Source organism: Entelurus aequoreus, linkage group LG08, assembly GCF_033978785.1.
Source record: "Entelurus aequoreus isolate RoL-2023_Sb linkage group LG08, RoL_Eaeq_v1.1, whole genome shotgun sequence".
In the NCBI taxonomy this organism is placed as follows: Eukaryota; Metazoa; Chordata; class Actinopteri; order Syngnathiformes; family Syngnathidae; genus Entelurus; species Entelurus aequoreus.
The window spans coordinates 36,739,844-36,752,063 of NC_084738.1; the positions used below are offsets into that span (position 1 = coordinate 36,739,844).

Below are 12,220 nucleotides of genomic sequence, written 5' to 3' on the forward strand. Positions count from 1 at the left end.
TTTTAAAACAAATAACATAGTCAATGTTATGTTGAACATGATTACAAAGAGAGGGTAGCATAAGTGTTGCTTTTGTGTAAGTTTAAATATACATGTTTTTTTTTTTCATAAAAAATGAGTTGTTACCCATACCCATTTGTTTTTCTCAGTGTGTCACCAATATAATGTGTGCAAAAAGATTAATTTTACAACATGGCCCCCATTTAGGGCAGCACGGTGACACAGGGGTTAGTGCATGTGCCTCACAATACGAAGGTCCTGAGTAGTCCTGAGTTCAATCCCTGGCTCGGGATCTTTCTGTGTGGAGTTTGCATGTTGTCCCCGTGACTGCGTGGGTTCTAGTGGTGTGGGAAAAAATCGATTTGAATTCAAATCGCGATTCCCACGTTGTACGATTCAGTATCGATACAAATTTTTCAAAAATCGATTTTTATTTTATTTTTATTTATTTTATTTTATTTTATTTTTTTAATTAATCAATCCAACAAAATAATACAAAGCAATACCATAACAATGCAATCCAATTCCAAAACCAAACCCAACCCAGCAACACTCAGAACAGCAATAAACAGAGCAATTGAGAGGAGACACAAACACGACACAGAAACAAAAATGAATATTATCAACAACAGTATCAATATTAGTAACAATTTCAGCATAGCAGTGATTAAAAATCCCTCATTGACATTATCATTAGACATTTATAAAAAATAAAAAAAAAGAACAATAGTGTCACTGTGGCTTACACTTAGTTGCATCCCATCTCATAAGCTTGACAACACACTGTGTCCAATATTTTCACAAAGATAAAATAAGTCATATTTTTGGTTCATTTTAATAGTTCAAACAAATTGACATTATTGCAATCAGTTGATAAAACATTGTCCTTTACAATTATAAAAGCTTTTTACAAAAATCTACTACTCTTCTTGCATGTCAGCAGACTGGGGTAGATCCTGCTGAAATCCTATGTATTGAATGAATAGAGAATTGGTTTGAATCGGAAAAAGATAGTTTTTGAATCGAGAATCGTGTTGAATTGAAAAAATCGATTTATAATCGAATCGTGACCCCAAGAATCGATATTGAATCGAATCGTGGGACACCCAAAGATTTGCAGTGGGTTCCCTCCGGGTACTCTGGCTTCCTCCCACCGCCAAAGACATGCACCTGGGGATAGGTTGATTTGCAACACCAAATTGGCCCTAGTGTGTGAATGTGAATGTTGTCTATCTGTGTTGGCCCTGTGGTGAGGTGGCGACTTGTCCAGGGTGTACCCTGCCTTTCACCCAAATGCAGCTGAGATAGGCTCCAGCACCCCCCGCGACCCCAAAAGGGACAAGCGGTAGAAAATGGATTTATGGCCCCCATTTACTAAGATTCCAAAAATAAGTGCTAAATAGCATGTGCAAAATAAAAAAATGGCACATACGTTTTAGTGTGCAATTGTTATCAGGCGCAAAAGCGGTGTATTCTGACTGCCCCATGAAGTTTTACCCTGTGCTAGTATTGACTGTTACCATGGAGACAAGTAATTTTCCTCCACATCCATGGCATCATGTATTAACTTGTGGTGTATTGCTAAGTGTGGAACATGCAGCAGACAACTATAATCTGTCTCACGTTTTCTGGGCAATAGAAGCCGCTCCTCTAGCGGGATCTTGCAAACAGAACCGACTTTTTGCTGAAAGATGCCTGAACTAACTGCGATAGAATGATTCAGATGCAAGAAAATGCAGTGTTGCTGGAGTGTTTCCATCGGAGATATGGCATGTTCCTTCTGGTGTCCGTTGGCCCCAAATCAGCCTTTTGGTCATCCAGCTGAATTGACAATATGTCTGTATCTTTTGTATTGTGATATTGCAAGTATGTTGACCAGCGCAGGAAATATTTTTTTGCTCTCTCTCTGATGTTTGTCATTGCATGCTTTGCTTTCTTCTCGCCTTCTCTTTGCATGTAAGTTCACAACACTGATTTTGTTGCAGTATTATTATTGGAACAATGACATATTTTTCCAAAATCTCACATCATCCCTGCTTGCCGAAAGATGGACAAACTCATGAAAGTGTATAAAGTGGTTGTAAATGATTTATTTTGTTACTTTAAACTAGGGCTGTCAGCGTTAACGCATGTGATTAATAAAAAAACATATATCGCATTATCATATGTGAGTGAAGATTAATCGCATCCAGATTAAGGCTTAATCTGGAAGATGCGCACTATTACACGGTCTGTTATCACGATGATAGGCGGCCAATTTCGCTTCAAAACAGATTTTAAGATAAAACTGAGGTAACTTGTCGGTAGGGATGGGAATTGATAAGATTTTTTTTTTTCCGGTTCCAATTTGGATTCTGCTTAATGATTCGGTTCTTTAACGGTTCTCTTATCGATTCTTATTTGGAAAAACAAAAAGGTAAAATAGCATCAATTGTGTTGAGCCAACATGACCATACAAAGCCAACAGTGAAGTCTTAAGAGGCACATAGCATAGAAAAAATTACTTTTAAAAAGAAATATAAGAAATATATAGTGTTCTGTAGAACTTAGAGTATAAATCGCTCCGGAGTATAACTCGCACCGGCCGAAAATGCATAATAAAGAAGGAAAAAAACATATAAGTCGCACTGGAGTATAAGTCGCATTTTTTGGGGAAATTTATTTGATAAAACCCAACACCAAGAATAGACATTTGAAAGGCAATTTAAAATAAATAAAGAATAGTGAACAACAGGCTGAATAAGTGTACGTTATATGACGCATAAATAATCAACTGAGAACGTGCCTGGTATGTTAACGTAACATATTATGGTAAGAGTCATTCAAATAACTATAACATATAGAACATGCTATACGTTTACCAAACAATCTGTCACTCCTAATCGCTAATTCCGATGAAGTCTTATACATCTAGTCTCTTACGTGAATGAGCTAAATAATATTATTTGATATTTTACGGTATTGTGTTAATAATTTCACACATAAGTTGCTCCTGACTACAAGTCGCACCCCCGGCCAAACTATGAAAAAAACTGCGACTTATAGTCAGAAAAATACGGTATGTGGAAATTACTCAAGAATGTAACATTTATATTAACATTTTTAAAATGTTTAGGAATCTTATCTCCTTAGAAAATATATTAGTGACACACAAAATATTAGAAAGGTTTGTTTAGATTTACAAGATGAAACTCGTATACATAACATGCAACACAAGGTATTTCAAGCCTTATTTTGATTTAATTTTGATGATTATGGCAGTTTATTAAAACCTTGAAATGAAAATCTAAACTATAAATCATGATCATCAAAATTATAAGAAATACATGCTTGACATATCTCACTTTGCATGCAATGAGGTAATATCACATATTAGTTTCACATTGGAAGTTAATCTGCTGACATAAATGGAATACATGATATTCTAATGTTATGAGTTTCGCCTGAATAATGGAAATTACAGAGTGAAAATGTGGTTGCAGGAAAACATTAAACTTTTCTCTGACTACAATTGAACTTTCACCTCTTGAAAACCATTAGCACTGTGGCAAATTGTGCAAGCTTTTAACCACAAACTTAGTCACTGCTTGTGCACTTCCCTGCCGCGATGAAAGGAGACGCTGTAGCGCCAGGCGGCAGACATGAAAGGGAACTGCTACTTATGTACTTCTCGCCTTGAAGCCAGTGAGAGTCTGTCCCTCGTCTTGCTCATCTAAATGACAAAGCATTCATTTTAATTTAACCGGTGATAGCACTAACATGATAGGCGGTGATTTAGTACCTGTTGTATTCACGGCAGATGACGTGCTATTGTTACTGCTGCTGGGATGAGAATGAGGCGGTTCAAAATCGCAACATTCATTTATAGTTGTTGCATGTTGTGTGTTCAAATGTTTCAGCATTTTGCTCGGATGTCCTCCTTAATGAAAAAGCAACCTTGCAGTTATTACAAGTAGTGCTGTTGCAATTGTTTCTTGTTAAATTTAGTAAACTTTAGAGCGTTTGTTTCGTCCATTTTTTTTAATCACTTAACAGCCGTACTTCAAACACTTCAAATCTTTCAGCAGCTTCAGACCTATCCATAGATATTAAGTTTGTATTATGTTTTTATGTATTTTATGTTTTACTATAATTTTGGCAGCTGGGATAGGCTCCAGCACCCCCGCGACCCCGAGAGGGACAAGCGGTAGAAAGTGGATGGATGGATATAATTTTGTAAAAAAAAGAAAACACAAATATATGGGGAAAAAAAGGTGCAATATTTTCCAAAAATGTGTTTCAAAGTGGTATATATAGAATTAGATTTCGGCATGGGGCAGCACATGCGTAGTAGTTAGCGCTCGTGCTTCACTGCGAGAAGGTCCTGGGTACGACTACCAGGCTCGGGGTGTTTGAAGGGTTTACATGTTCTCTCTGGTACAGCGTGGGTTCCCTCCGGGTACTCCGGCTTCCTCCCACCTCCAAAGACATGCACTTGGGGATAGGCTGGCTTCACTAGATTGGCTCTTGTGTGTCAATGGTTGTCTTTCTATCTGTGTTGGCCCTGCGATGAGGTGGCGACTTGTCCAGGGTAGGGCTGCAACGATTAGTCGACATGGTCGACAAATGTCGTCAATAAAATTTGTCGTCGACATTAATCGTGATGTCATCACTTGTGTTTGTTCTTGGCAGGAGTGGGTCACTCACAAAAACATCACCAGTGATAACATGTAAAGTTTGAGGATATTTCCTCTTATTCTTGTTAAAAACATGAATAACTTGCTCATTTTGCAAAGCAGACCTTGTTTTTATGGCAGTACATCTGTGATACGCGAGCATTTAAAGCAAAGGCATGATGTTGGACATTTGGTGGGAGAATGCGGTCTCAACCTCGGTAAGAGCGTTAGCTTCTTCAAGAGTGAGACAAAGTTGTGTAAAAAATAACTTTAAGTATCATTTTAGCCAAAGTCACCCAGCCCTACTTTGTCTACATCACACACACGCACGCACACACACACACACACACACGTTTTTAAATGACATTTTATTTGTCATTTTAATATTTGCAACAGCTGAATGAGCAGCACAGTTACAGTAAAAATACATTTTTTTTGGATGAGTTAGTCATCTTTGTTCTAAGCACACGCCTAAAACAAATTTAGCTGCATTTAGAAGTCGATAGAAAAATTTTAGCAATTAAATATGTGTACGCTTTATTATCCGACTAGTCGACTGATCGTTGAAATAGTCGCTGACTAATCGCCTATCAAAATAATCGTTAGTTGCAGCTTAAGTCCAGGGTCTACCCTGGATGTCTTCCAAGTGTAGCTGTAATAGTCTCCAGCCCCCCTTTGCTACCCCTAGCGGTAGAAATAGATGGATGGGAGGTATCGCCCCCTATTCTTGCTGAAACTGAACGTTTGTTTTAACAAAAGTAATGTTAAAGTCTCCAAGCATATGAAGTTACGTAACTACATAATTTTTCGTTATCTAGTGGTTTAGTGGTGCCATTGCACATATACACATTGACAATGGACCCAAAATGTCTTCAAAACCACATTTACACACATCTATGTAGCAATAACAACCCACCACGATCATTCCTTGTACTTCCAAGGCAGATGTTTACATCCATCCAGTATTTGTGGTGAAAGCCTTATAACATGTCATGTTTTCAGTACATTGAAAAATGTGTTACAATGGGAATAAATGGGCAAAGGGGCTATAAGTGTATAGTAAATGTATATCTCCCATTTGGAATAACTTTGTAAAAAGTGTCATGATGCCATTTTAAAGATAAACTTGTTCAACACTATGTGGCCAAATTTCAGCCCTCTAACCTTTAAATTTAAGTGATTTGTCGAATATGGGGAAAAATGCAGAAAATGTCCATGACTCAGGAGTTAAAAGACGCGAATATTGGTGCACAAACTTAATAGATCAATTTTGCTGGTTTTTTTTATACATGCACATCTGAAGGAAATTGCACAAAAGACATAAGTAGAATGAAGACATGCAGGATAAATGAGAAATTGTGGCTTGACTAAACCTTGTTGGGGCTTTATTGAAATTATTTGGTTACACGTTTGCAGAGCCTGGATCACTTAAATAAGACCACAAAATTGATAACTGATGCAGAAATGGAACAAGGATATGTACCTTTTTACAGTTGCTTCTTTAGCAATTAAAACCAATAAAAGAAACAATAAAAAAGCAACACAAACACTGTTCAAAAAAGAAAGAAAAAGATTAGCAGACCGTAGCTGACGGGCGGTATAGCTCGGTTGGTAGAGTGGCCGTGCCAGCAACTTCAGGGTTCCAGGTTCGATCCCCGCTTCTGCCATTCTAGTCACTTCCGCTGTGTCTTTGGGCAAGACACTTTACCCACCTGCTCCCAGTGCCACCCACACTGGTTTAAAAATGTAACTTAGATATTGGGTTTCACAATGTAAAGCGCTTTGAGTCACTTGAGAAAAGCGCTATATAAATATAATTCACTTCACTATGCTTTTATGTGCTCCAAGTGCAATTTACTCGTGTTAAATAGAGTATATAAAAGAAATTATTCAATGGTTGATTTTATTAATGAAAAATAAAGTTAACACAAATAATAAAATTGTGAACTCTTCCTCCCACAAACCCTGACCAATAATCAAATCCGAGACGTTTCCTTTACTGACAAAGAAATGAACTACTACTCCAACAGGGACTGTGAATATAATTGGGAATTGTGTCATTACATCATAATTAGTGACAATGCAGGGAAGGACTGAGATATTTTTGTTTTTAAATTTAATATGAAGTTCCCTGACATTTTACCTGTGCAAACTTGTATTGAATTGTGGAGCCCTACGCACGGTGTGTATTCTACATTATAATAATTGGAATTATGTATCATTTTCCGATCATTATTTAATGCTGCTAATTCCGATCATCCATGAGTGAGATTGGCGAATACCGATCACATCTGAAACTGTAAACCTTTCAATTAATTTATTGAGAGTGCGTGACAGTTTAATAACAACACAATATTTAAACTAATTCCTTATTTTCTTTTAGTACATACAATTGTTTAAGCAAAACAAAGTCAACAGTACATACTACACACTACCTAAACAAAAGCAAAAACTACCGTCTACTATGTGTTTTTGTTTAATCAAATTGTGAAAAGAAGAAATAAATATTGTGTCAATGGGTTGAGGTTGCGATTGAAGCGGCAGTGAATACAATCATAAAAAGCTGTGGTTGCTAGCTCTCCATGCCACTGACGATTGCACACATAAGATCACCGAGTGAAGTAAGCTGGCATACAGCATTGATCCCTTGATTATTTTCAAAAATTCCATCCATCCCATCCATTTTCTACCGCTTGTCCTGTTCGGGGTCGCGGGGGTGCTGGAGCCTATCTCAGCTACAATCGGGCGGAAGGCGGGGTACACCCTGGACAAGTCACCACCTCATCGCAGGGCCAACACAGATAGACAGACAACATTCACACTCACATTCACACACTAGGGACCATTTAGTGTTGCCAATCAACCTATCCCCAGGTGCATGTCTTTTAAAAAATTGTTCGGTCCTATACTGACAGAGTGGCAAAGTTACTAAAAGATCAAATGTATCCTTGATTGTTAGCCTGCAGAGAATAAATCGCTATAGTTGCTTGTCCGGTATATTCTTGACTTGCTTTTTTGCAACCGATTTGAGGCTAAATTAATCCAGGATAACCAATTTTTCCAGGCTTAATTCCTTTTTCTGGTTTTGTGAAATACCATGTATTTCACGTAAGTGTGTGACATATATTTGTTTTTGTCCCTCTTGGACAGCCGAGCTGGAGCCTAGCCCAGCTGCACTTGGGCGGAAGTGGGCCATATTGCAAATAAAACTCATTAGAGGGGGCGTACATGTAAATCTAACTCCAAAGACTCACTGGTTCCAGTGTAAACTTTTTGTATCAGCTGTTTACTAATAATGATGTTAAAGAAAATTGCATATTTGTAGAAGACATTTTGTCTGGTGAAATGATCATCAAAACCAATGCGCCTCCACAGGAATTCAGTAGAGTTGGATAACCCAGCAGAGGAAACCAAAGCCAAGCGCCTTCTGGATAACCTGGTGGCGGAGCTCCAGAGGAAAGCACAGCTTCAGGGAGGGGAGGATGGTTTTCTTCTCAAGATCAAGCTGGGACACTATGCAAATCAACTAAAGGTAAACCAGCAAAACTAGTAAGTCAGATACAGGGTTTCCCCCAGATTGTCTATATACTTGTGGAGGTGGGGGCGTGGCCGGGTACAAAAAAGGCTAAAAATAAATTTCAAAACAAATCTGTGTTATTAGTAATTAGTATTAACTAGGGGTGTAACGGTACGTGTATTTGTATTGAACCGTTTCGGTGCGGGGGTTCCGTATTAACTAGGGGTGTAATGGTACGTGTATTTGTATTGAACCGTTTCGGTACGGGGGTTCCGGTTCGGTTCGGAGGTGTACCGAACGAGTTTCCACATGGACATATTAAGTAGCGTAACGCATGCTGTGTAAACAATGCACACCGAGACACAACACACGGCATGCTAGCAGCTAACGGGCTACGATAGACTGACCATACGTCCTCTTTTCACCGGACATGTCCTCTTTTGCGGAGCTGTCAGGGCTGTCAGGGTGGAGTTTCTTAAATGCCTCAAATGTCCGGCATTTTGAGTTAGGGTTGCGTGTATTTTCAATGTTCATTCAGGGTTAAGAAGGGGTTAAAAACAAAACAAAATGTGCGTGCAGCAGCATTCGTGAGGGAGAGGCAGAGACAGAGAGAGTGAGAGAGTTATGATAAACGCGCATGCGTCGCCAGGCTCTGCTTTTTATCTCTAGATTGATCAGATTTCATTTTTTATTATCTATAGCAGGGGTGTCAAAAGTGTGCCCCGGAGGCCATTTGCGGCCCACAGCTAATGTTTTGAAGGCCCACGACACATTCTAAAAATACTATTAAAATAAACAAAAACATAACAAAAGTGAAATAAAAAAGCTTAAAGGTTAAATGTAATTTAGAAAAAGTTGCAATGTTGACTAATAAAACAAAGCTCTGTTTTTTTTCTTTCAAACTGTCATTGCTCAAAACATAATGTTGAATCAAAATCAATGTTATTATGAATTATTGACCTATCCAAGGTTCCGATTACTTCACATCAAATATTCCACTAAGAAAAATATTTTTGGTGGAAGATTTTGCAAATTTGGTAAATAAATAACCCCAAAATTTATATTTTGTTGTTTTCTTACTGTACTGAAAATTAACCGAACCGTGACCTAAAAATTGAGGTACGTACCGAACCGAAATTTTTGTGTACCGTTACACCACTAGTATTAACATGTATTTTTTATATTGCATCGTTTTGCTCTATATTTCATTGTGTATTTTTTGTTGCTGCTTATTGTACAATGTAGGACAGGTTGTATACCAGTGGCGGTTACTGGTCTTTCACATAGGGGAAGCCCATTTTTAGCTACTTTCTAAACACAAATACAATCTCTGATGACAGATAAAAGATATTAGGTTGCTAGATTTTACAAAGAAAGCATAACTTACAAGGCTCTAAAGTTCTCCATATCAACATGGAACAACAGAATGAAACTTGAAAAATGCTCTGGCATTGGTTTATATTTCGAAATCACTGATTTTCTTATTTTGAGATTCAGCCTCAGACAGATCATCCAATCATCATGCAGAATCTCAGCATTCAGGCCAACCGAGGCCGAGCCCACTTCTCATTCACTTTAAGCTCGTTGTCCATGGGCAGGACAGAACTGAGCATTTATCCAATGGGTGTCTAGTTTGGCTGCAGTGGAACAATTGAAAGTTCAAGTCAATTAACGCTCAGCTGTTTAATGCACTGTGACTCTACCACAATGAATGAGAAGAAAGTCATGTGAGTTGTCGCGAAAGTACCGTAGTACAAATACAAGACACATTAACGTCTTTCCCCATTACAACCATATAACCCCAATCTAAACTTCTATTAACACATTGCTGTCTGAGCTACTAAGATAGCTAGGGTTGCCAACCGTCCCTTAAAAAAACTGAATTGTCCCGTATTTAGTTATATAAGTACGTGTGCCTTATCAATCTGTAAATGGACAGACTTTGTCCCGTATCACCGTGTAAATCATAAGTCTTTGAAATGTCAATGGAATTATTGCATGACAGGTCGCTTTATATTGCATTTTACGGTAAAGCTGCAGCCCTTAACTGCCCCACGACCAATGAGCAGACAACACCCTTACAAGTGACCATTTCAACACAGAATGTGGCTCATCTCATTGGTTGATGCACTGGCGTGTGTGACGAAAATACCGTCAGAAAACAGACGAGAACACAAAAGCATGTCTAACAGGGATGACGCCGAGACTGATGCTACGCAAACGAGTGACAACCTCAATAGGCGTTCTTCTCCGAGGAAAAAAAGACAAAACGGCTTCAGAAATACAAATTCGATTAGGTAAAGGAAAATATGTGGCTGGAAAAGGTGCGTGGTTTGCCGCCGCATTTTTTTCTATGGCCCATGGTGGATTGTCGAGGTGGGAATTTTTGGGCACCTGACGATTCGATTACGATTACGTTTCAGGAGTTACGATTCGATAAAAAATTGATTATTGATGCATCTTTAATTTATGTATGATGCAGTTTTACCTTTTTTTTGTTTCACTAAATAAGCATTTATCACCTACAACTTAAAAAAAACCCTATTCATTTGGAATAACAATCCATCCATCCATCCATTTTCTACCGCTTGTCCCGTTCTCAGCTGCATTTGGGCGGAAGGCGGGGTACACCCTGGACGAGTCGCCACCTCATCGCAGGGTCAACACAGACAGACAACATTCACACTCACATTCACACAATAGGGCCAATTTAGTGTTGCCAATCAACCTATCCCCTGGTGCATGTCTTTGGATGTGGGAGGAAGCCGGAGTATCCGGAGGGAACCCACACAGTCACGGGGAGAACATGCAAACTCCACACAGAAAGATCCCGAGCCCAGGATTGAACTCAGGACCTTCGTATTGTGAGGCACACACACTAACCCCTGTTCCACCGTGCTGCCCGGAATAAGAATCAGTTGAATAATTCTCGCATGTAATAAATAATGAAAATGTGTGCAAAACTGGACCATAAGTGCCCTATATTAGAGGAGCTGGTCGGATTTCTCGGTGAGGTGGTTCGCTGCAGTCAGCCACATTTTAGAACTGTCTGCATTACTTTATTAACAATAAACAAATCGATTATTGACGTTTACTAATCAATTCTATAATCGGCCATGTCCGAATTGCGATGCATCTAAAAATCAAGTATTTCCCCCACCTCTTGTGGATTGTGGGAAGTTAAACAGTTTGCTGCTAGTAGTGGTAGTCAGAGACGAAAAAACCAGTGGAAACCTTTACCGGTTTGTTGTCCACCAGGCGACACCAAAAACCAACCAGAAGTCAAGCAGAATATAATTTTAAGAGTTATATTTACTTTATTTTTATATGTATATATTTTTATTTTGCATTAAACTCAAGCTGTTGAGCAATTTGTTTCTCAGGTAGCCTATTCATATTACTCCAAAACATGCATTTAATACCATCTTAGTTTGATTCAAATTGCATCGTTTCACAAAAAAGGCCAAACCAATCACTACGCTGATAGGGGTGAAGACGATAAGTTTGGCCGGTGTTCTAAGAAAATGTGCTACCTGTAAAATGTTGCTTCCCAAAATTACTGAGCATACACACGCATGCGCATCAACACTGTTTCCTTAAACAAAATAGCTATAGCAATTAAGGTAAAAAACGTTGCTATATTGTGGTTATTTTTAGCATTATTTTACACACCAGAAAACAAAAACTGTAGAAACCTTAATTAACCTAAAATTCATGGCCGGTTGTTTGTGTCTACTGTATGGTGACAGAATAAATGTCAACAACAGGTTTTTTGAGAAGCTCATATATGAATCATATGAAAAACTACAAAAGCACTTGTTCCAGGACCAATTTTGACATTTTCTGAAAAGATCATCTAAATTCGTCCATTAGTTATGTTGCTAACTATCGGATTATGCAGCTGGTTGCAATTTTTTTTTATGAAGCAGCACATTTTTTCGGAATACCGGTCCTGCCATCAAGGTGTCATTTATTTTTTTCAGGGAGTTGGCAACCCTAAAGATACCTACCGGTAATTGAGCACATGCAACCTAGACTTTGCTCTCTT

At 38.4% G+C, this 12,220-nt stretch overlaps 1 protein-coding gene across 1 annotated transcript in view; it reads left to right on the plus strand.

The window, feature by feature from the left end:
* LOC133655847 (signal transducer and activator of transcription 5B-like) overlaps positions 1-12,220 on the plus strand; it is a 45,404-nt gene that overhangs the window by 8,273 nt on the left and 24,911 nt on the right. Inside the window, exon 3 of the mRNA XM_062056412.1 lies at positions 8,031-8,187. Within this exon, the coding sequence (XP_061912396.1) occupies positions 8,031-8,187 (157 nt within the window). The remainder of the gene's footprint in view (positions 1-8,030; positions 8,188-12,220) is intronic.